Source organism: Natator depressus, chromosome 2 (assembly GCF_965152275.1).
Source record: "Natator depressus isolate rNatDep1 chromosome 2, rNatDep2.hap1, whole genome shotgun sequence".
Taxonomy (NCBI): Eukaryota; Metazoa; Chordata; order Testudines; family Cheloniidae; genus Natator; species Natator depressus.
Genome location: NC_134235.1, coordinates 263,860,548 through 263,886,771, shown reverse-complemented (window position 1 = coordinate 263,886,771; position 26,224 = coordinate 263,860,548). Strand labels below are relative to the sequence as shown.

General features: G+C 47.7%; 1 protein-coding gene across 1 annotated transcript; it reads left to right on the top strand.

Annotated features, from left to right (window-relative positions):
- LOC141981971 (stonustoxin subunit alpha-like) lies at window positions 1-26,224 on the top strand. The gene is made up of 4 exons (XM_074943586.1): window positions 1-333; window positions 4,373-4,504; window positions 16,336-18,390; window positions 25,695-26,224. Exons 2-4 carry the CDS (start codon window positions 4,408-4,410, stop codon window positions 26,222-26,224), a joined length of 2,682 nt encoding a protein of 893 aa, XP_074799687.1. The 5' UTR covers window positions 1-333; window positions 4,373-4,407.

Sequence of the window (26,224 nt, the reverse complement as noted above, 5' to 3'; positions counted from 1 at the left end):
GAACAGAGCTGCGCTTGCCAGGTTGTCTCCTGGGTTCTCGTTTGCTGGGAACTGATCTGAGAAAACAACCCTGGTCAACCAGCTCCATGGTGTTTTCCCGTCAATGGAATTCACTGACCAAGTAACTCCTCCTACAGCTCCTGGGTCTGACCCCAAATAGAAAGTGAAACGGAAACAGTTTAACTGCGTAAGACAGAATCCGAAACCATGTGAAAGTTTGGCTTTTCTGTGAAAGCCGCACAGCTCCGGTGGACGGCGTGCAGGCTGCAGGGACCAGCAGCCCCTGAAGGAAGAATACACGTTGGGTCTCCGAGCTGAATTAGCAGCCCCAAGGTACCGTGTTGTGTGTGAGTTTGAAACTTGGCTCCATTTGAAGGAAGGACTTGAAAGGAAGGGCCCAGAAGGAGGAAGGTTACAGCCACAGGGTCAGTTGGTGACTCGGTAACAGACACCTGCACGTCTTGGGGACTTAAATAATAAAAAGAGAACGCAGTAAGACTGAGCCACAGAGAGCGAGCGAGAGCTGAAACCAAGGAAGCAGGATACAGGGAGATGACGCATGTAACAGGCTGGACTCTGCTCTGTGACTCTGATTTCCTGTCACCCGGCCCCTTGCGAAGTGAATTACACCAGTGCACACTGGGGTGTGAAGCACTTTTGTTCCTGCTGGGCAACGCTTTACATCCACTTTGCGCTGGCGTAGGTGACAAGGTGCAGGGCAATGGGGCTCAGGCCCACAGAGATTGGACTGGACGTGGTAACAGGCCAGAAGTCAGTGAGGGGAAGTGAGGAGGAGAGAATGCGCTTGGGGAGGAAGGAGAGGGAGTGACTTTAGCTGCAGCATTTGTGCTGGACTGGAGGGGAATGAGGTGAAAGCAGGGAAGCTGGAGATTTTGATACAGTAGAAGATATTGACACAGCCCCTTGGATAATACCCCCACTTCAGAGAGCCCCTAGGCCCCCTCTCCAAGACCCCAGCACAGAGGGGTATCAGGGGTGTTCTGGGGTGCGCCAGGGGTTGGAGGAGACATGGCAGGGGCATTCTTACATCTCTGCAATGGCCCAGAGGAACCACTGAGGCAGGGCACAAGTTAAGGCACCCCTGGGCATACGAGCCACCCCCCTGAACCAGCCGCCGTGCCAGTGCGGGGATGAGTCTGGCCACGGGCTGCAGCTGACAGGGTGGCAAAGAGAGGGTTAATCTGTATTGATGTTATACAGGGAATAGTGACAAGACACAGCACGAGCCTGGATGTGAAGCATTCTGATATCGCAGTGTGACATTCTGGGGATCCCCCAGAGCAGTCAGGGGGTCTGTCACCACCTGCCCTGTGACCGTGGGTCCCTTAATGCTGTGTGGCTCTGGCTCGGAGCCCTGGCACCAGCATCCAGCCCACAGGCATAAAGGTCTCACCCTGGCTTCCAGCAGCCTCATTATCCCTGCAGGGTGACCCCACCAGCCCTTCCAGTCCCAAGCGTCCCCAAATCCACCTACCCCGAGTTCTTCACTACCAGACCTGGGGACTTTTCCCCTCTGGTTCCTCACCCCAAAGGCCTGAAGCCAGCCCCCCAGTTCTCAGTTCACTTTGGGACACACTCCACACCGTTTGCACACTAGAGACCCATCATTTGTCTCTCCTGGGTTGTAAAATGCGAGGTGCTGGGAGTCAGTCTGGCTGGCTGGGGAGGCAGCTCCTCCCTGCCTGGCTGGCCACCACCCTGCTGGGAGCGGGAGGTTAAGCTTTAGGAACCAGCTCCAGACTCTACATACACGATACATAAATCCCTAACCACCCTCTGGATCCATCTCGCACAGTGATCAGTAAGTTGAGAACATCACAGGCTTTCAGAAAAGACCTCACTCAACATTATTATACACAATAGCATTGTACACAATCCTTTGAGTCCATTGCGTATTCGTTGGGGTTCGGACCCCCCTATTCTGGACCCCGTGACACATGGCAAAGGGGGCAGCATTTGAACCTAGATTTTAGTGGGGCAGTAGCTCCACGACAGTTAAGGTTGAAACTCTCCTCCTGTGTAACAGTCTAAAATCCCCCTGCACACTCAACTGCCTTGAAAATTGCTGTGATACCAACAATTTTTTGCACATAGGTGGGGAGGGGGGGTGCTTAACTTCATCAGTCTCAGCTGATGACACCTGTCAGGATAGACCTCAACCAGAGGAGCATCCCTGAGGGAACCGGGACCCAAACTAAAACAGAGATTTATTTGTCAAAATCAGCGCTATGAACGGCCCCCCGAAACGAAGTGGAAGTGAGGTTGAGGCTGCAGAACAGACGTCCAATAGGAATAGTGGGGGCAGACGGACTAGTTTTAAGAAGGAGCTTGGTAAGTTTAGGAACGGGACGATATGACGGGGCTGCCTACGGTATCAGAGGACTGGACTCAACCCAGGAGGTTCCTTCCAGCCCTATGTCCTATTGTTCCCGAAACAAACCACAGCTTAATAATACCAACTAATTATACTTCCCTGAATGCTCATATATAAGGAAGGCTATGATTTAGTCATGGGTATTTTTAGTAAAGGCCACGGACCGGTCAAGGGCAATAACAAAAAGTCACGGCCAGTGATCTGTCCGTGACTTTACTAAAAATGCCCCTCACTAAATCTTAGGTGCTGGGGGAGGAGGGGTGCTCCAGCGGAGGCTGCTGCTGAGGGGGGTGCTCCGGCAGTCACTGCTGCTCCTGGGGGGGGGTGGCAGCCAGTAGCCCCACCGCCGCTGGTGCTCCTCCAGGCTGGGGGTGGCCCGGGGCCCCACCGCTGCTGCTCCTGGACTGCTGCTCCGTGGCAGGGCCCGGGATCAGTTGTCTGGGGCCGCCGAAGCAGTGGCCGGAGTGGCTGGCCCCGGGGTCACCCAGGTGCTGGGGCAGCCCTAGGGTCAGCTGCACCAGCCACTGCAGCTGCAGAAGTCATGGAGGTCCTGGAAAGTCATGGACTCTGTGACTTCCAGGACCTCCATGAAAGACTCGCAGAGTTAGTCATATATAAGCTAACAATCACATTTTCATCCTGCTAAGTATAAATCAGTGACAATTCCTAATACTAGACAAATAATTTCCTAAATCATTTGAAATCTCTCAGCTACAATTGTGGGGTACGGCATTTTGGAAAGAGGGCACAGCTGTCCCGTGCTCATGCTAGGAGTATGGCTTACGTAGTGCGCAGCTACTCGTGTGCGTCAACTCAGTGCCAACGTACCCCCATGTGGACAAGGCCTGAGTTCATACATTCGCTGAGTTTAAACTTTAAAACAACCCTCTGTAGGGCACATATCAAGAGGAGGCTGGTGTGATGGATTCTGGGTTAACGTGTAACAGGAAGACAGTTGGTGGGTGGCTTGCGGTTCTGTAAGTGTAGGTAAGAGACATGAAATGGAGCCGTTCCCTTTAACTCTCTTCTGGGAATGGTCTCGGAGAGGGAGATTTCCTTATGCTATATCTATTGGCAGATGTTCCTGCTCTATTCCAAGGTGCAAGGCCTGCAAGGTGTACGGTTTTATTTAGACTTTAAAGTAGGGGTGGGCAAACTTTTTGGCCTGAGGGCCACATCGGGGAATACAAATTGTATGGCGGGCCATGAATGCACACAAAATTGGGGTTGGGGTGCGGAAGGGGGGTGTCCCTTCTCTGGCTCATATGTGTGGAACGGCCTCCGACCGTTGGAGCGGGGCCATGCGGCCACTTCTGGGAGTCGTGTGGTGCGGCCCCCGACCTGACGCTCCAGCTCGAGCAGCCCCCAACCCGGCACCCCGGCTGGAGCACCAGAGCGGAGCAAGCCCCAGACCCTGCTCCCCAGCGGGAGCTCATGGGCCAGCTTAAAACGGCTCGACCTGCGGGCCATAGTTTGCTCACTCCTGCTTCAGAGGCATGCTCTGGCTTGCGTTAAGTAAGAGCTGTCACCTCTCTTCTTAACCATTGGGCAGCAGGTATTTATGGCTCCCTGGGCTGCAATTTAGCCCCCTATCAGGACATCCAGCTTGCTGGCATGTCACAGCGTTCTTTCAATACGTCTGGGATCTTACATGAGAGCAGCAAAATACCACAGGTGTTTTGCTTTGTGGCTTACATCTCTCTAAATTGCATCAAATTATAACTATTTCCCATTCTTCCTAAAAGGAACAATTACTTTGAAATGTAAAATTTAGAATTCATAATCTGAGGCGAGAAAAGGGAGAGGTAAATCTCTGAGTGACTTTCTTCCTCTCCTGTCCTCTGTGGAGACTAGAAGATCCGTCTTTCTTTTACAACCAAGGCAATGTTCAGAAAAAGCTTTGAAGATTGAAGCCAGTGACTCGATTCGAAATCTGCTCCCCAGAAACTTAAGTGTAACCCCAGTTCTTTCTTGTAGGTCAGACAGAGGAGAGAGCGTCTGGGTGTGGAACAATGGCCGGATCAGATGATACAATTGCGATGCCGGCTCTGGGCCGCCCTTTCCAGCTGGGGATGCTGTACGACTGCCGCAGTGACTCCCTCATCCCAGGTAATTGTCACCCGGGGGGAGCCCGGGGCCCAACTTAGTGTTTCAGAAAAAAGAAGCATTTGGCACCTGTTTCTTTTAGGAACATTTGGGTTTGGGATTTGAGTTGGGGAAAAAACAAAGGGCATCCAAACCTGCCCGGGTACTGTCCTGCTGACCCTCCTTACAGCACTGGCTGCACTAGGAGAAAGGAGAAACTTCGCATCCGCTCCCCTGCCACTGCGATATCTCTGCAGCCCCACCCGCACGGCAGTCGGCCTAGGAAAGGGGGACAGTGCCCCCGAGCTGGCTCATCCCCCCATTTCCACATGGGACAGGTGAGGTCCTGGTGAGAAGGGTCCTCTCTACACACAGATCTTCAGGGCATGAGGGCACCCATTAGAAGGAAAAACTTCAGCTATTCACACGCATCACTGTGACTCCTATTAACTGTCCCCCGCTCCCGGAAAAGGCCTGGCATCGCTGTGGACAGCTCAGCGAAAACACCCACTCTGTGTCCAGTGGCAGGCCACGCAGTGAACAGGGTGCTCGGGTGCCTGAGGAACGGGATGGAAAATGCCACCAGAGCTATTCCAATGGCATTATACAGGTAGCCCTTCTGCCTGGGGACGTCGATAGCAACCAGGGCCGGATTCAATATCCAGGGGTTCCCTTTCAACAGTACAACACAGAACCGGTACAAGCTCCCACCCAATAACCCGGGACAATTACACACACCCCTGGGCGCCTCGAAGAGGCTGTCCTACCCCACTCCCATGCACAGAGCCTGAGTGCAAAAAAGAAACTTTGAATGAAAGGAGGAAAGTCACCGGACATTAACTTGGGATCACGCTGCAAGCAGGATTCATAAACCTAAAACCGTGAGCAACCCCCCACCCCAGAGTGCGTTGGGCAGGGTCTTTTGCCTCAGGTTCTTGAGTTCTACAACCAAAAGTTCCTTTAACATGTCTGTCCCTTCTCCCCCCACCCCACCCCACCCCACTCCACTCCACTCACAGTGGTTGTCCTTGGTCAGTGAGGACCCAGACTTCAGAGGTGCTACAGCTCACTTCTAGAGTGCTAATTAGCTCTATCTTTAAACAGTAGCAAGGGGCTAGTTAAACCATGCCTATGATTCTTAGGCAGAACCCCCACTTCCCAGCAGGGACACCTGTCCCCCACCCCTTCTTACTTTCACAGGGCTCTGGCATCCGAAACTCCTGCTTAGCAAGTTCAGTTCAGTTGAGGGTGACCCCCTCAAACAGGACAGGCTAAGCACAGATCTGCTGCCCTTTACTCCTACAATCAGGATAACAACATTTCATTACCCCTGCATTCAATACAATTTCAGAGTAGCAGCCGTGTTAGTCTGTATTCGCAAAAAGAAAAGGAGGACTTTGTGGCACCTTAGAGACTAACCAATTTATTTGAGCATAAGCTTTCGTGAGCTATAGAAGTGAGCTGTAGCTCACGAAAGCTTATGCTCATTCAATACAAAGTGATTTCTAACCCAACACCAGCCAGAGCTGATCACTTTGGCAACACAGCTCTGTCTGCTGGATACCTTGGCAGAGGGGGTGTGTTCATGTAAATACAGTCTTGTCCTGAAGCCTTTCCCCCTCCCCAGCTAGCTGGCAGGGGAGAGCTCATTCAAACCCTGCTTACATATAAATCAATGGGCCACCCTCCCCTGCAATGTGTGTTCAGTGCTGGCCATCCCATCACAAAGAGGATATAACAGAAACCGAGGGGGTTTGGACAGTGATGATGAGAATAACTAGAGGCCTGGGGAGAATTTCACAGGAAGAGAGATTGACAAAACAAAATATTTCATATGGAGAGAAGAATAAGGGGAAATTGCTACAGGGATACAGAAGAATGAATGGGTTAGAGAAGGTAAATACGCAGGACCTATTTACTCTTTCATAGTACAAGAACAAGGGGACACTATGAAATTAAAATACACCTAATTTAAACAACAAAAGGACATACATTTTAAAGCAATGTGATTAGCATGACGAACTCTCTGCCCCTAGATATCACTGAATCACAGAAATGTAGGGCTGGACGGATCTTTGAGAGGTCATCTAGTCCAGCTACCTGTGCTGAGGCAGGAATAAGTGCACCTTGACCATCTTTGACAGGTGTTTGTCTAACTTGTTCTTCAAAACCTCCAGTGACGGGGATTCCACAACCTCCCTTGGAAGCCTGTTCCAGAGCTTCACTACTCCCATAGTTAGAAAGTTTTCCTATTATCTAACTTAAATCTCCCTTGCTGCAGGTTAAGGCGATTACTTTTTCTCCTCCCTTCAGCGGATGTGGAGAACAATTGATCACTGTCATCTTTATAACAGCCCTTAACATATTTGAAGACTGTTATCAGGTTCCCTCTCAGTCTGCTTTTCTTAAGACTAAACATACCTGGTTTTTTAACCTATCCTCAAAGGTCATGTTTTCTAAACCACTTATCATTTTTGTTGCTGCTCCCCTGGACTCTCCAGTTTGTCCACATCTTTACTGAAGTGTGACACCCAAAACTGGACACAATACTCCAGCAGAAGCCTCACCAGTGCCGAGAAGAGCAGGACAACTACGTCCCGTGGTCTTACATATGACACTCCTGTTAACACACCCCAGAATGGCATTAGCCTTTTGCATAACTGCATCCCATTGTGGGCTCCTATTCACTTTGTGATCCACTATAACCCCAGTTCTCTTTTTGCAGTACTACTGCCTAGACAATATTCCCTGTCTTGTATTTGTGCATTTGATTTTTCCCTCCTAAGTGTAGTACTTTGCATTTGTCTTTGTTGAATTTCATCTTTATAAACTGGAGAACTGATCTGAAATCAACAAGGTCATTTTGAATTTTAATCCTGTCCTGCAAAGTGCTTGCAGCTTGATGTCATCTGGTAATTGTATCAGTGTGCTCTCCACCCCATCATCCAAGTCATGGATCAAAATACTGATTAGCACCAGACTCAGGACAGACCCCTGCAGGACCCCACTATCTACATCCTCCTAGTTTGACAGCAAACCATTGATAACTACTCTCTGAGCACAGCCTTTCATCGAGTTACCCACCTACCTTATAGCAATTTCATCGATACCGCATTTCTCTAGTTTCTTGTGGGAATGTCACGTGGGACTGTGTCAAAATCCATATTAAAATCAAGATCTATCATGTCTCCTGCTTCTCCCCCTAAACACTAGGCCAGCAACCCTGTCAAAGAAGGCAGTTAGGTTGGTTTGGCATGAGTGGTTCCTGAAAAATCCATGTTGGCTATACCTTATTACCCTGTTATCTTCTAGGTGCTTACAAACTGATGGTTTAATAGCTTGTTCCAGTATCTTTCCAGGGCTGAAGGTAGGCTGACTGTTCTATAATTCCCCAGGTCCTCTTTGTTCCCCTTTTTAAAGATAGGTACCATATTTGCTTTTCTCCTGTCCTCTGGGACCGCACCCATCCTCCATGAGTTCTCAAAGATAATCACTAATAGATCCAAGATCTGCTTCAGCTAGTTCCTTAAGGTGAATTTAGTCAAGCCCTGCTGACTTGAATACATCTAATTATCTATATATTCTTTAAGCTGTTCATTTGCTATTCTGTCTTGTGTGCCTTCCCCTTTATTATTAATTCTAATTGTATTAAGCACCTGGTCACAATTTACCGTTTTAGAGAAGATTGAAGCAAAGTAGGCATTAAACACTTCTGTGTTCTTGATGTCATTAGCTTTCCTTCCACACTAAATAGTGGACCTACACTTTTCATCGTCTTTCTTTTGCTCCTAATATATTTTTACAAACCCTCTTCTTATGGCCTTTTATGTCCCTTGCTAGGTGTAACTCATTTTGTCCCTTAGCCTTTCTGATTTAGTCCCTGTCTGCTTATACTATTCTTTTGTACTCCTCCTTAGCAATTCATCCATGTTCCCACTTTTTGTAGGGTTTCTTTTTGATTTTCAGGTTACTGAAGAGCTCCTGATGAAGCCATATTGTCCTCCTGCTATTTTTCTTATCTTACCTTCAAATCAGGATAGTTTGCAGTTGTGCCTTTAATACTGTCTCTTTTACGAACTGTCAGCTCTCCTGAACTCCTCTTTTTCCTTAGATTTTCTTCCCAGGAACGTTACTTAAGAGTTCTCTGAGTCTAATGAAGTCTGTTTATTCCTTTGAAGTCCATTGTCTTATTCTCTCTTTTCACTCTTCCCTTTCCTTAAAATAATAAAATCTATCATTTTATGAACACTTTCACCCAAATTGCCTTTTACTTTCAGATTTGCACCAATTTCCTCCCTTTTAGTCAGAATCAAGCCTAAAATGGCTGCCCTCTTGTTACTTCCTCCACCTTCTGAAACAAGAAGTTGTCACTAACACATTCCAAGAACTTACTGGACACTTCGTATTTTGTGGGATTACTTTTACAACAGATATCTGGGTAGTTGAAGTCCCCTATTACTATCAGGTCTTGTGGTATGGATATTTCTGTTATTTGCTCTAGAAATGCCTCATGCATCTCTTCCTCCTGATTTGATGGTCTATAGAAGACCCCTACCATAACATCACCCCTGTTTTCCCCTGCCCACTTTTATCTTTACCCATAGAATTTCAACTGGGTCGGCCTCTTACCTCCTGGACCACAGCATAAGTGTCTATACTCTTGATGTATAGTACAACCCCGCCTCCCTTTTTTGCTGCCTTTCCATCCTGAACACGCTATGCACCAATATTCTAGTCATGAGATTTATCCAACCAAATCTCAGTGATGCCAATTAAATACTAAATTAGCTTATGTACTAAGACTTCCAGTTCTTCCTGTCTATTCCCCATACACCTTGCATTTTTGTATAGACAAGATATTTAGCAGATTCCCCCTCTGTTATCCCGCTTGTTGCTCCTATGACCAGAATGTAAATTTTCCATTCCACCTCCCACTCACCCCAGCAACATCTAGCCCTCTGTGAAGGTCACTTTTTTGATACTTACCTGTCGACTTTTGTCACCTGCCCCTTTGATCCTAATTTAAAGCCTTCCTCACTAGGTTGGCAAGTCAGTGCTCGAAGATGCTCCCCCCCTTCTTGGTCAGGTGTACCCCATCTCTTCCCAGCAGATTTCCTTCCTGAAACAGCCTCCTGTGACTTAGGAAGCCAAAGTCCACCATTTGACACCACCCGCACAGCCATGCATCATCTCCAGGATGTGCGCATCCCTGCCCGGGCCCTTAACCTCAACCAGGAGGATGGACAAGAACACAACATGCGGCCATGACTCCTTCACCCTCACTCCCAGAGCCCAGGAGTCACTGCGCAGGGTCAGGCTGGCAGTATCATTAGTGCCCAGGTAGATGCGCAGTGTGCAGCAGCAGCCAGATGCATGGACGAGCCTTGGCAACCTTTCCAGAACACCTGGGGTGAGGGCTCCAGGCAGGCAGCACACCTCCTGGGACGTCAGGTCAGGTCAGCAGATGGAGGCTTCCATCCCTCTCCGCAGGGAGCTCTGACCACTACCACCCTACGTCCCCTCCTGGTGGGTGTGGTGGCCGTGAGCCTCCCAGCCTTGGGAGCAGGCGGCTCCTCTTCCTCAGCCACTGGAGTCTGCTCCTCTCCTCCTGCAGCCAGTACAGCGTGCCAGTTCTTGACCTCGATGGATGGCGGGCCGGGGTGGGGAGGGGAGTGGAGCACAGCCTGCTGTCTAAGGTGGCCAGCAGCCAGTCTCCTTTCTGCAGAGCAGCCGGGTCTTCTTCCTCCTCTGGTGCCTCTGTCGTCATCCCTAGTCAGCTAGCGTCCTCCATCCCGGATGTCTCCACGTCCATCCTGGTGATGAAGTCCTCACGCTCCTGGATGCTACACAGATGAGCCACCTCCTCCTGCAGCTCTCCTACCTGCTACCTGAGGGACTCCACCGACAGACGCCTCTCACACCAGCTGGTTCCCCCTGCCTGGCTGTTTTCAGCAGGGACATGCAGGGTGCATTCCCAGCAAGTGGGAAACATGAAAATTGAAAGGTGGATAAGGAATTGGTTAAAGGGGAGACTACAACGGGTCCTACTGAAAGGTGAACTGTCAGGCTGGAGGGAGGTTACTAGTGGAGTTCCTTGGGGATCAGTTTTGGGACCAATCTTATTTATTCTTTTTATTACTGACCTTGGCACAAAAAGTGGGAGTGTGCTAATAAAGTTTGCAGATGGTACAAAGCTGGGAGGTTTTGCCAATACAGAGAAGGACCAGGAGATCATTCAGGAAGATCTGGATGACCTTGTAAACTGGAGTAAAAGTAATAGGATGAAATTTAATAGTGAAAAGTGCAAGGTCATGCATTTATGGATTAATGACAAAATTTTTTGTTATAAGCTGGGGACGCATCAATTACAAGTAACAGAGGAGGAGAAGGACCTCGGAGTATTGGTTGATCACAGAATGACTATGAGCCGCCAATGTGATATGGCCGTGAAAAAAGCTAATGCTGTCTTGGGATGCATCAGGAGAGGTATTTCCAGTAGGGATAAGGAGGTGTTAGTACCGTTATACAAGGCACTGGTGAGACCTCACCTGGAATACTGTGTGCAGTTCTGGTCTCCCATGTTTAAGAAGGATGAATTCAAACTGGAACAGGTACAGAGAAGGGCTACTAGGATGATCCGAGGAATGGAAAACCTGTCTTATGGAAGGAGACTCAAAGAGCTCGGCTTGTTTAGCCTAACCAAAAGAAGGTTGAGGGGAGATAGGATTGCTCTCTATAAATACATCAGAGGGATAAATACCAGGGAGGGAGAGGAATTATTTAAGCTCAGTACCAATGTGGACACAAGAACAAATGGATATAAACTGGCCATCAGGAAGTTTAGACTTGAAATTAGATGAAGGTTTCTAACCATCAGAGGAGTGAAGTTTTGGACCAGTCTTCCTAGGGGAGTAGTGGAGGCAAAAGACATATCTGGCTTCAACACTAAGCTTGATAAGTTTATGGAGGGGATGGTATGATGGGATAGCCTAATTTTGGCAATTAATTGATCTTTGACTATTAGCAGTAAATCATAGAATCGTAGAATATCAGGGTTGGAAGGGACCTCAGGAGATCATCTAGTCCAATCCCCTGCTCAAAGCAGGACCGATCCCCAACTAAATCATCCCAGCCAGGGCTTTGTCAAGCCTGACCTTAAAAACTTCTAAGGAAGGAGATTCCACCACCTCCCTAGGTAACATATTCCAGTGTTTCACCACCCTCAGAGTGAAAAAGTTTTTCCTAATATCCAACCTAAATCTCCCCCACTGCAACTTGAGACCATTACTCCTTGTTCTGTCATCTGCTACCACTGAGAACAGTCTAGATCCATCCTCTTTGGAACCCCCTTTCAGGTAGTTGAAAGCAGCTATCAAATCCCCCCTCATTCTTCTCTTCTGAAGACCAAACATCCCCAGTTCCCTCAGCCTATCCTCATAAGTCATGTGTTCCAGTCCCCTAATCATTTTTGTTGCCCTCCCCTGGACTCTTTCCAATTTTTCCACATCCTTCTTGTAGTGTGGGGCAAAAAGCTGGACACAGTACTTCAGATGAGGCCTCAACAGTGTCGAATAGAGGGGAACGATCACATCCCTCGATCTGCTGGCAATGCCCCTACTTATACAGCCCAAAATCCAGTTCGCCTTCTTCGCAACAAAGGCACACTGTTGACTCATATCCAGCTTCTCGTCCACTGTAACCCCTAGGTCCTTTTCTGCAGAACTGCTGCCGAGCCATTCGGTCCCTAGTCTGTAGCGGTGCATGGGATTCTTCCTTCCTAAGTGCAGGACTCTGCACTTGTCCTTGTTGAACCTCATCAGATTTCTTTTGGCCCAATCCTCCAATTTCTCTAGGTCCCTCTGTATCCTATCCCTCCCCTCCAGCGTATCTACCTCTCCTCCCACTTTAGTGTCATCTGCAAACTTGCTAAGGGTGCAATCTACACATCCTCCAGATCATTTATGAAGATATTGAACAAAACCAGCCCCAGGACCAACCCCTGGGGCACTCCACTTGATACCAGCTGCCAACTAGACATGGAGCCATTGATCACTACCAGTTGAGCCCGACAATCTAGCCAGCTTTCTATCCACCTTATAGTCCATTCATCCAGCCTATACTTCTTTAACTTGCTGGCAAGAATACTGTGGGAGACCGTGTCAAAAGCTTTGCTAAAGTCAAGGAACAACATGTCCACTGCTTTCCCTTCATCCACAGAGCCAGTTATCTCATCATAGAAGGCAATTAGATTAGTCAGGCATGACTTGCCCTTGGTGAATCCATGCTGACTGTTCCTGATCATTTTCCTCTCCTCTAAGTGCTTCAGAATTGATTCCTTGAGGACCCGCTCCATGATTTTTCCAGGGACTGACGTGAGGCTGACTGGCCGGTAGTTCCCAGGATCCTCCTTCTTCCCCTTTTTAAAGATGGGCACTACATTAGCCTTTTTCCAGTCATCTGGGACCTCCCCCGATCGCCATGAGTTTTCAAAGATAATGGCCAATGGCTCTGCAATCACATCTGCCAACTCCTTTAGCACTCTCGGATGCAACGCATCCAGCCCCATGGACTTGTGCACGTCCAGCTTTTCTAAATAGTCCCGAACCACTTCTTTCTCCACAGAGGGCTGGTCACCTCCTCCCCATGCTGTGCTGCCCAGTGCAGTAGTCTGGGAGCTGACCTTGTTCGTGAAGACAGAGGCAGAAAAAGCATTGAGTACATTAGCTTTTTCCACATCCTCTGTCACTAGGTTGCCTCCCTCATTCAGTCAGGGGCCCACACTTTCCTTGACTTTCTTCTTGTTGCTAACATACCTGAAGAAACCCTTCTTGTTACTCTTAACATCTCTTGCTAGCTGCAACTCCAGGTGTGATTTCGCCTTCCTGATATCACTCCTGCATGCCCGAGCAATATTTTTATACTCCTCCCTGGTCATTTGTCCAATCTTCCACTTCTTGTAAGCTTCTTCTTTGTGTTCAAGATCAGCAAGGATTTCACTGTGAAGCCAAGCTGGTCGCCTGCCATATTTACTATTCTTTCTACACATCGGGAAGGTTTGTCCCTATAACCTCAAGAAGGATTCTTTAAAATACAGCCAGCTCTCCTGGACTCCTTTCCCCCTCATGTTATTCTCCCAGGGGATCTTGCCCATCAGTTCCCTGAGGGAGTCAAGTCTGCTTTCCTGAAGTCCAGGGTCCGTATCCTGCTGCTTACCTTTCTTCCCTGTGTCAGGATCCTGAACTCAACCAACTCATGGTCACTGCCTCCCAGATTCCCGTCCACTTTTGCTTCCCCCACTAATTCTTCCCTGTTTGTGAGCAGCAGGTCAAGAAAAGCTCCCCCCCTAGTTGGCTCGTCTAGCACTTGCACCAGGAAATTGTCCCCTACGCTTTCCAAAAACTTCCTGGATTGTCTACGCACCGCTCTATTGCTCTCCCAGCAGATATCAGGGTGATTGAAGTCTCCCATGAGAACCAGGGCCTGCGATCTAGTAACTTCTGCGAGTTGCCGGAAGAAAGCCTCATCTACCTCATCCCCCTGGTCCGGTGGTCTATAGTAGACTCCCACCACGACATCACCCTTGTTGCTCATACTTCTAAACTTAATCCAATGGCCTGTGGTGGGATGTTAGATGGGGTGGGATCTGAGTTACTACAGAGAATTCTTTCCTGGGTGTCTGGCTGGTGGGCCTTGCCCACATGCTCAGGGTCTAGCTGATCGCCATATTTGGGGTCGGGAAGGAATTTTCCCCAGGGCAGATTGGCAGAGGCCCTGGGGGTTTTTCACCTTCCTCTTCAGCACGGGGCATGGGTCACTTGCTGGAGGATTCTCTGCACCTTGAAGTCTTTAAACCATGATTTGAAGACTCCAGTGGCTCAGACATAGGTTAGGGGTTGTTACAGGAGTGGGTGGGTGAGATTCTGTGGCCTGCGTTGTGCAGGAGGTCGGACTAGATGATCATAATGGTCCCTTCTGACCTTAAAATCTCTGAACCAATGAAGTGAAGATGCGGATCTGGGTAGAAGCCTCCAGTCAGGATGTCTGTCTGGCCAGGGCTCCCACAGGTGCAGGCAGAATAAGAGCTAGCGGTGGTGTTGGCAGTGCAGCATTGCAGGTTCTTCCTTGTGCAGTGCCTTCAAGTTAAAGAAAAACCCTACCTCCCTGCCTTCCTTCACTGGCAAACTCAGCCGGCTAACTCCCTTCGTCTCCCAGCTGCCTTCGTCTCACCAGCCATGTGTCCTGAGGCCAGGATTAGACATTGAGAGGGACTGGAAGTTTATATGGGTAACAAGAATACGGGGATTATAACAAAGAAAAGAAAGTTTAGGAAGGGATATAAAACCTCATGCTTAAGATTTAAGCCAATCTCCAACTATTAGAGATTCATAGACACTAAGGTCAGAAGGGACCATTATGATCATCTAGTCTGACCTCCTGCAAAACTCAGGCCACAGAATTTCACACACCACTCCTGCGAAAAACCTCTCACCTAAATCTGAGCTACTGAAGTCCTCAAATCGTGGTTTAAAGACTTGAAGGAGCAGAGAATCCTCCACCAAGTTACACGTGCCCCATGCTACAGAGGAAGGCGAAAAACCTCCAGGGCCTCTTCGAATCTGCCCTGGAGGAAAATTCCTTCCCGACCCCAAATATGGCGATCAGCTAAACCCTGAGCATATGGGCAAGATTCACCAGCCAGATACTACAGAAAATTCTTTCCTGGGTAACTCAGATCCCACCCCATCTAACATCTCATCACAGGCCATTAGGCCTATTTACCATGAATATTTAATTACTAAAACCATGTTATCCCATCATACCATCTCCTCCATAAACTTATCAAGTTTAATCTTAAAGCCAGATAGATCTTTTGCCCCCACGGCTTCCCTTGGAAGGCTATTCCAAAACTTCACTCTTCTGATGGTTAGAAACCTTTGTCTAATTTCAAGTCTAAACTTCCTGGTGGCCAGTTTATATCCATTTGTTCTTGTGTCCACATTGGTGCTGAGCTTAAATAATTCCTCTCCCTCTCCGGTATTTATCCCTCTGATATATTTATAGAGAGCAATCCTATCTCCCCTCAACCTTCTTTTAGTTAGGCTAAACAAGCCGAGCTCCTTGAGTCTCCTTTAATAAGACAGGTTTTCCATTCCTCGGATCATCCTAGTAGCCTTTCTCTGTACCTGTTCCAGTTTGAATTCATCCTTCTTAAACATGGGAGACCAGAACTGCACACAGTATTCCAGGTGAGGTCTCCTCAGTGCCTTGTATAACGGTACTAACACCTCCTTATCCCTACTGGAAATACCTCTCCTGATGTATTTCCAGTAGATCAATGAGACCTTCATGAGGGCAGATTTTCCAACAATATAGTAGGGTTTCTTGCGCCTTCCTGTGAAGGATCTGGTGCTGGCTACTCTCAGAGACAGAATACTGGGCTAGATGGATCACGGATCAGGTCAAGCGTGGCAATTCCTAGCTTCTTAAATCGAAGAAACCAGATGTTTCTAATGGAAGTGACATTTCAATCATAACTATAGCACTTGCTACCTGGGACAGTGTACTCCTGACGGGGGAGTGAACTCAGTCATTCTGGAGGGGGATTTATTAAAAAAAAAAATCAGAAAAGATCACATCTTCCAAAGTCCTGTAAGAAGCCAGGAGCAAGGGAAGGTTGTTAGGGGTGGAGTTCAGCCTTGACTTGGCGCGTTTGCATGTTACCAGGTCAGTTTACTTGATGTCCTTCACTTGTTATTTTTCAATCTCAGAAATGAGACACATTTAAAACATGGATACACTCTGTGTCCTCTGCATCTATCAATTACATTACCATGAGTTTGTCTCTACTATTCCAGGGATCACGCTATGGGGCCTGGAACAGCTTCGCAAGGATGTAAACACAAAACCACAACCCAAGACTGAATTTGAGATCATCGCATCCGACACCATTGAAGACAAGGCCAGTGCCCTCAATGTCACAGCCTCGCTGAAGGCCAGTTTCCTGGGGGGGTTGGTTGAAGTAAGTGGATCTGCCAAATACTTAAATGACACCAAAAAATCCAAACAACAGGCCAGAGTTACTCTCCAGTACTCTGCCACAACAAAGTTTGAGCAACTAACTATGAACCATTTAGGACCAGAGAATGTCTCTTATCCTGCTGTATTTGACCAAGGCACGGCCACCCATGTGGTCACAGCTGTGCTGTACGGGGCTCAGGCTTTCTTCGTGTTTGATCGGGAAGTTTCTTCTTCTGAGAATGTACGTGAGATAGAGGGAAGTCTCCAGATTGCAATGAAAAGCATACCCATGTTTTCCGTAGAAGCGGAAGGAGCTGTCAAAATGGATGAAAAGGAAAAATTAAATGCTGAAAAATTTAACTGCAAGTTCCATGGTGATTTTGCTCTTGAGAGAAATCCAACTAATTTCCAAGATGCCATGCAAATATACTCCACCCTTCCCAAGCTGCTGGGTGACAGCGGGGAGAAGGCCATACCAGTGAGAGTCTGGCTGTACCCGCTGACCAAGCTGGATTCCAGAGCTGCTCGGCTGGTGCGGGAGATCAGCTTAACACTGATTTCTGATGCTCAGACTGCTCTGGAGGAACTGGCAGAATTAAACATGCGATGCAATGACATGGTGAAGAGTCCGATTGCCACAAGCTTCCCCGAAATCAAGCTGAAAATCCAGCGGTTCAAAAATCTGTGTAAGCAACACAGACAGACTTTCCAGAAACAGCTAGCAGGACTCTTACCGTTAATCCGTGGAGGTGGAAAAGAGGAAGGGGCCCTGGTGGATATTTTGTCATGTAAAAACCAGTCACCGTTCAATACTCAGAGACTCAGTGAATTTCTGGGTACAAAGGAGAAAGAGATGAATTATGTGAATTCCTACCTTAGGATCCTAAGCAATGTAAAAGTGGTGTCCTCTCAGAGTGAACTAGATCCAATACTACTCGACCCTGAGCTTGACTTCATCGTCTCCTTTACATTCACCTCACTGCATGAAGAGGAGCCATATTTATCAGATTTAAAACAGTGGCTTCAGACCCAGTATATAAAGGAAACTCATGATCCTGCATCAGCCAGTTCTGTCACTGAGAAACCAAAATCCAAAGTGTGGTTTGAGGAAAAAGAAATATATAAAAAAGCTCGAAAATCTGCAAAGTCCCTTTCACGTTTTGTCAGTGTCAACAAATCTAACGGGAAGATTCAGTTCATTGTGGCCTCTGTTCCAGACAAGGACAATCCAGGCACTTCCATTTACTTGTATGAGGAGGGAGAGCTGATCAGCACCAACTTTGAGCCTCCATCAAAGCCTCTTCCAGCCCTGATTGATGCAATCAAACATGACCGTGTGCAGCTCACATTTAACCCAGCAGCCTATGGAAGGGCTGAGATATCCGGCTATCGGGCAGAGTACAGAATTGTAGGGCAGGAGAACTGGACGGCTGTGGATGTAAATAACACGCAAGAGACATTCACAGTAGCAGGGCTACGTCCAAACACCGAATACCAGTTCCGATACGCTGCAGTGAGCAAACCAGGGCTCAGCGAGAGCAGCGACATGAGTGATCCTGTGAAGACTCTCCCTCCTACCAGCCCGCCTGGGAAGCCCGTAACAGTTATTGTAGATTCATCTGCCATCGCCCTCACCTGGGAGAGTCCAAGTGTCACTGGAGATGGAGTTAGAATAAGGGAGTATAAAGTAGAATATAAAGCGGAGGCAGGAGATACAAGTCAGGAGGGGAAAGACAAATGGCTGGAACGAAGGACAGAAAAGAGAACCGAGTTCTGTAGCGTTGATGGACTGAGTCCTGAGACACCCTACAGATTCCGGGTTTCGGCTGTGTGTGCGGATGGGGCTGTGAGTGACCCAAGCGAGGAGACTTCCATTTCAACCCTAAAGAAAGGTAACATTTAAATATATTTGCACATTCCTCCTCCCTACCCCAACACAGGACTCTGGAGTAGTTCATTCAGGTAAAACTATATTTATCATTGGAAGAAAACTGAGATGTCCCAAGTGTATAATGTAGGCGTGACTTCAGAATCAAACTATTTCTTGCAATTTAATAACTGAACTGGAGTAATGCATACAGGGCCCAACCCAGCCACTGGGATCTGCTGGGGACTGTACAAATGATACTGGGCTGCCAGGTCTGGTCAAGTTAAGGTACCAACCAGCTTCCTGTGAAAAGCTTCACTCTTCTAAGTGCTCTAAAATTGTCATGGTTACATGCATTGCCTTGAAATTTGGTGTGCCTCAGGGGGCACTGGCTAGGGTCAGTGATCCAAATTTGGGGTCATTTGACTAAAGAGTTCCTGGGATACAATCTCCCCCTCTCTTCCAAAAAGCTCATATTTTCTAAAGGTTGACATATTCTACCACTGTGGTTTTGCCCAGACCTGAGGCTCAAGCCATGGCTCTGATCCTGGCACAAGGGTCTCACTCACTGGAGGATAACACGCAGAGAGTGAACGGCACCCACTAGGCCTTTGGGGGAGCAACATGCAGAACATTATTGGACAGATAGTACTGCTCATGAACTAAGTGGATCACACTGAGCATGTGTGGACAGAGGAGCCAGAGAATCTGTAGGTGGAGAGCTTCCACTGTAGCTGGATAGGGCTCTGCAGATACCGCAATTTCCTGCAATATCACTGAAAGATCTTATTGTATTAACTGTGTGTATTGCTGTGGGCCAGGATTGTGTATAACCTCTCTAGTGAGGAGATGTGATGTATATAAGACGTGGCAGTTCAAAAGACTGTATTGAAAATGTGCCAGACAAGTATGGACTTTTGGGACAATAAATATTAAGTTAATTTCCTGGGGAGTTGCTAGGGTGAGGTTAATGCAAATTCCCCATCTCTGGTCAGTGCAAAAACCCAGCCTTTTGAAGCTATGCCCTGAGGAGAGGGTTTTTTTCTGTTGATTACCTGTTGCAGAAGGCCAAGATCAAAGGCCCAAGCTAGATAAAGAAATGGCTGATCTAGAGCCCTAGGTTGGCATTGGGGAGATCTCTGGTAAGCGTTCGAGCACATGTGAAGGTTCTTTTATTGTTTTAATAAGTTTTCTCTGTAATGCTTTTACCTTAAGAAGAAATGTGCTTGCTTAGAAGGAGCTGTGTGGAAACATATAGCTGTGGGGAATACACTGCTCATTGTCTTCAGAGAGAAAGCAAAGCACAGGCCCTGGCCTGTTTAGGCAGTCTGGCATCACCTCAGGGCAGGATGCAGAGATAAAGTTTCTTGACACCTCAAATGACTGCTTCTTGGAGCAGCTGGTCAGAGGAAAGGCAATTCTTGATTTAGTCCTAAGTGAGCACAGGATCGGGTCCAAGAGATGAATAGCGCTGGACTGCTTGGTAATAGCGACCATAATATAATTAAATTTAACATCCCTGTGGCGGGGAAAACACCACAGTGGCCCAACACAGTAGCATTTAATTTCAGAAAGGGGAACTACACAGAAATGAGGTTAGTTAAACAGAAATCAAAGGGTACGGCCCCAAAAGTGAAATCTCTGCAAGCTGCGTGGAAACTTTTAAAAAACACCATAATAGAGGCTCATCTTAAATGTATACCCCAAATTAAAAATCATAGTACGAGAACCAAAGAAAAGCCACTGTGGCTAAACAACAAAGTAAAAGAAGCAGTGAGAGGCAAAAAGGCATCCTTTAAAAAGTGGAAGTTAAATCCTAGTGAGGAAAATAGAAAGGAGCAGAAACACTGGCAGACAAAAGGTAAGAATACAATTAGTCAGGTCAAAAAAGAATTTGAGGAAAAGTTAGCCAAAGACTCCAAAAGTAATAGCCATTTTTTTTAAGTACATCAGAAGCAGGAAGCTGCTACACAACCAGTGGGGTCACTGGACAATCGAGGTGCTAAAGGTGACAGAGCTGAGGAACTATCCCAAACTGAGGTATCATTAGAGGAGGTTTTGGAACAAATTGATAAATTAAACAGCAGTAAGTCACCAGGACCAGATGGGATTCACCCAAGAGTTCTGAAGGAACTCAACTGTGAAATTGCAGAATCACTAACTGTCGTCCGTAACCTCTCATTTAAATCTGCTCCTGTACCAGATGACTGGAGGAGAGCTAATGTGATGCCAATTTTTAAAAAGGGCTACCGAGTTGATCCCAGCAATTACAGGTCTGACTTCAGTACCGAGCAAACTGGTTGAAACTATAATAAAGAACAATATTGTCAGACATGCAGATGAACATAATTTGTTGAGGAAGAGTCAACATGGTTTTAGTAAAGGGAAATCACGCCTCACCAATCTACTCGTATTCTTTGAGGGGGTCAACAAGCATGTGGACAGGGGGATCCAGTGGATATAGTATACTTAGATTTTCAGAAAGCCTTTGACAAGGTCCCTGACCAAAGGCTCTTACGCAAAGAGTAAGCTGCCACGGGATAAGAGGGAAGATGCTCTCATGGATTGGTAACTGGTTAAAAGATAGGAAACAAAGGGTAGGTATAAATGGTCAGTTTACAGAGTGGAGAGAGGTAAATAGTGGTGTCCCCCAGTGGTAAGTTCTGGGAGCAGCGCTATTCAAAATATTCATAAATGATCTGAGAAAAGGGGTAAACAGTGAGGTGGCAAAATTTTGCAGATGATACAAAATTACTAAAGGCAGTTAAGACCCAGGGAGACTGCGAAGAGCTACAGAAGGATCTCTCAAAACTGGGTGACTGGGCAACAAAATGGCAGATGAATGTTGATAAATGCAAAGTGATACACATTGGAAAACATAATCCCAACTATACATATAAAATGATGGGGTCTAAATTAGCTGTTACCACCCAAGAAAGAGACCTTGGAGTCACTGTGGATAGTTCTCTGAAAACATCCACTCAATGTGCAGCGGCAGTCAAAAAAGCGAACAGAATGTTGGGAATCATTAAGAAAGGGATAGATAAGAAAGAAGATATCATATTGCCTCTATATAAATCCATGGTATGGCCACATCTTGAATACTGTGTGCAGATGTGGTCACCCCATCTCAAAAAAGATATATTGGGTTGGAAAAGATTCAGAAAAGGGCAACAAAAATGATTAGGGGTATGGAGCGGCTTCCGTCTGAGAAGAGATGAAGAAGACTGGGACTTTTCAGCTTGGAAAAGAGACGGCTAAGGGGAGATATGATTGAGGTCTATAAAATCATGACTGGTGTAGAGAAAGTAGATAAGGAAGTGTTGTTTACTACTTCTCATAACACAAGAACTAGGGGTCACCAAATTAAATTAATAGGCAGCAGGTTTAAAACAAATAAAAGGAAGTATTTCTTCATACAGCGCACAGTCAACCTGTGGAACTCCTTGCCGGAGGATGTTGTGAAGGCCAAGACCATAACAGGGTTCAAAAAAGAACTAGATAAATTCATGGAGGATAGGTCCATCAATGGCTATTGGCCAGGATGGGCAGGGATGGTGTCCCTAGCCTCTGTTTGCCAGAAGCTGGGAATGAGCAACAGGGGATGGATCACTTGATGATTACCTGTTCTGTTCATTCCCTCTGGGGCACCTGGCATTGGCCACTGTCAGAAGACAGGATACTGGGCTAGATGGACCTTTGGTTTCACCCAGTAGGGCCATTCTTATGTTCTTATGAAAACAGGACCAGCTCAAGGGGATAAGTAGCAAGCCTTTGATCCTGAGCCCACCTGTTAGAAGAAGAACAGGCTGACCCGGGGTGGATTGAGTAGACGGGCTTCTTTATTGTGGTACTTGTTCCCCTCGACCCAATTGTGTAGTAAGCCGTGGATTAGTTACAGCACACTCCTTCTATCTAAGTTAGTATGTAAACACCTATATTTACTACAACACCCCCAAAACCCTTATTGAGTAATATGAACAGCCATACCATGGGGGAGGGATAGCTCAGTGGTTTGAGCATTGGCCTGCTAAACCCAGGGTTGTGAGTTCAATCCTTGAGGGGGCCATTTAGGGATCTGGGACAAAAATGGGAGATTGGTCCTGCTTTGAGCAGGGGGTTGGACTAGATGACCTCCTGAGGTCCCTTCCAACCCTGATATTCTATGATTCTATGAATATAATTATTCCCGCCCCTATTTACTGTTTACTACAAGGAGAAGGGAAGGGAGAGGAGTAGCACTTTATACATCAAGCGAAGAGACAGTGCCTGCCCGTGCCTTCCTCCCTAATACCATGGTAGCAGTTACCCAGGTCTTTACTTAACCCTTACGTACCCCAACACCACCCAGCCAGTGTCAAGCCCACCTAGGGCCGGAATCTGGAAAAGGCTCAAAGGCATGTTGCTAAATATGCCCATTGGTTGTGTTTCTAAAATTATTTATTAATTATTATTATTATTATTATTTATTTTGGGGATTGTGTGACGCTTCCCGGGGGTCCACAGGGTTGTGAGGCACCTCGCTGCCACCCACCCTTAGTGTGGGGTCATCTTGTCTGTGCCTGCCATGGGTCAGCTCCCTGATACCACCACCTCCCCTCTCAGCCTGTGCGGGCTCCGCTGTCCCTCACACAGGTTAGTGACAGCCACACTCCAACCCCTCAGTCCTCCGAGCGTCCCACAGCGTGTCCAGCCCCTGAGCCTCAGGACACCCACAGAATTACCAGACCCACTGTTCCCAATGGAGCAGAACACACCAGCCCATTAGACCTTAGAATACAGTTCCACTTAACACACGGTGCTTAGATTTGTTTATGGGGAAATCATGTATACGTGTATTTAACACAGAGCACAGACTGAAATGAAGCCAGCAGAAATACCGGAGACTAAGGGTTACATAGCAACTAAAATCTTCACACGCATCCTAGAGCCTCAACTTAACTAACAAGATGCCTCTTGTCTAATAAGGTCCTGCTCACCCAAAGACCTTCTCACGGCGCATTTCAATCCCGAAGGCCGAGACCTTCCTTTCCTAAGGCCAAGCCCTTTGTCAGCTTGTCTCCCAACATGAAGGATGTCTGGGCAACTGTCTGTATCCACAGATATATTAGACCAATCCTTTGTTCTTCACCTGTAAACAGGGTTCCACCCCCTTCCCCCACCCCAGCTGTTCACCTCTTCCTGTTAATGTCTTCTCCTGAAGTCCCCACAATCTCTTCATTAGCATTTGACTCCGTATGCAAATACACTGTCATTGTGAGACACAGTACTCCATAGTCAGCCATGGTGATACGTGTCTCCTGCCTCCTGTCTGGTGGAACCTGCCTTCAGGCATCTACCTCTGAATCATAGAATCATAGAATCATAGAATATCAGGGTTGGAAGGGACCTCAGGAGGTCATCTAATCCAACCCCCTGCTCAAAGCAGGACCAATCCCCAATCAAATCATCCCAGCCAGGGCTTTGTCAAGCCTGACCTTAAAAACTTCTAAGGAAGGAGATTCCACCACCTCCCTAGGTAACGCATTCCAGTGTTTCACCACCTTCTGAGTGAAAAAGTTTTTCCTAATATCCAACCTAAATCTCCCCCACTGCAACTTGAGACCATTACTCCTTGTTCTGTCATCTGCTACCACTGAAAACAGTCTAGGTCCATCCTCCTTGGAACCCCCTTTCAGGTAGTTTAAAGCAGCTATCAAATCTCCCCTCATTCTTCTCTTCCGTAGACTAAACAATCCCAGTTCCCTCAGCCTCTCCTCATAAGTCAGGAGACTCTGGGAGATCTGCCTTTAACTTCCAGGACATGATTGCCAATATACACACCTCTCTCCTTACACATTATCCGCACACACATCCCGCAATGATTACAATGACCAGCATGACACAGGCTTTCAGTAGAGACCTTACGTGACACTCTTTGGTGAACTAGAATGTAAATATCCGACCCAGAGGATCCCTGTAAACTTTGTGTACCCCTGGGCCCTCTGCCAGTTGGCACCAAGAGTTCCCCGGGTCACAGAATATCCTCAAAGTATTTGAGGGGAAAAAATTGGACACATGAATGTTTGCTTGGAGGGGCGGGATTGGAGCAGGGGATGGGGGAGAGCATTTGGGGTTCAGCAAGGGTAGAGGACATTATGGGGAGGTGGATAAATGGGGTAGGGGGGAGGGCATGCACATGATCATTACAAGGCTGGAATGGCTGCTCTCTCCTACCTGCAACATTTCTCCTTCTGTTAAAAAAACTCGGAAATTAAATGTCAGAAACGTCATTAGCCCAGAGCTGAGCCTGCCCGGTGATAACTCGTGCCTTCCAGAACGTCAAGTGCAGCAAAACTCAAACTTGTGAAAACCAGGAAATACAGAGCTAAGGGACATGCCCACACACCCTTAACTCTGCCCACTTTGAGCCATGCCCCAGTACACCCATGACATACTCAGGCTCTGCCTTTGCGCTGTACTGAGCAGGAGCTCCCTACGCCTGCCCTACGCTCGATCTCAGCCCACGCCTCAGAAAGAACACCACCGCTGCTAAACCTTGCAACCCCTTTTACAGTCAGCTCACCCTAATGCACACGATGCCAACTGACACCCGGCTTTCCCTGACCCTGCATTAAACTCACCTTCCACACTCATGGCCCAGCCTCCCATGGCAAGAGGAGCCCTGTGCCTCACGAGGGACACCAGCCTGCCCAGCGCAGCACTGAAACGAGGCATCCTGGCTCTCTCAAGGTAGACAGGCACCTCTTTCCTTTGATCACCCACACAGGGGCCAGGGAGAGAGGGGGACACACACACACACACACACACACACACATACACCCTGCAGAGGGGGACAGCCCGACAGATCACCTCCTATCGCAATCACAGATCTTCCAAGATGGTTCAATTTATTCCTCCACCCTTCAGTACAGCAGCACCTACCACAGGGATTAGAGCTGCAGTGCATGCAGATAATTCCCAGAGGCCATTGCCAGCTCCAGAGGGCAGAGTTAAGGTTGTGAAGCTGTTTACCTGAACTCGCTATCTCCCGGCATTCACAAGATTCAGTTTTGCTGAACTGACTCTCTTGAGGGGTGCAAGGTATCACCAGGCATCTTAACTCTGGGTTAGTGAAGTATTTTTGCCATGTTATCTCTCTCTCTGTGTCGATAGTTAGCTGTATAAAGAGCAGCACCAACTGGCATACATATATGTTACACAGTATTGTTCCCAAGTAGGTGAATGCAGGGGGGGAAGATTCTGAGGCTCAGATCTGGCCCAGCCGATCCTTTCGCTCTGTCATTGACCCATGTGTGCCGATAACGCTCTGATTCTGTCTCTCCCCAGCGAATGTGACTCTGGATCCAGACACGGCACATCCTGAGCTCGTCCTGTCTGATGATCGAAGAACCGTGAGCCGGGGCCCCGAGACCCAGACGTTGCCTTACAAACCGGAGAGATTTGATTATTTGCTGAGTGTGCTGGGCTCTGAGGGCTTTACCTCGGGGAAACATTCCTGGCAGGTGAAGGTGGAGGGAGGGGCAGCCGGAGACTGGGCTGTGGGGGTAGCTAGACAGTCTGTGCTGAGGAAGGAAGAGGTTGGCTTTACCCCCGAGAATGGGGTCTGGGTGCTGCAGAAATGGGGCAATGCCAGAGACTATCGGGCTCAAACCTCCCCTGTCACCCGCCTGTCCTTGAGTAGAGAACCCAGCAGGATCCGGGTCTCTCTGGACTATGAAGGGGGGTTGGTGGCATTTAATTATGCTGATGATCTGGCCCCGATCTTCACTTTCCCACGGGCCTCTTTCAATGGGGAGAAAGTCTTCCCTTTCTTCTGGGTCTGGGGTGGAGGATTCCAGCTGAGCATCCATCCCTGA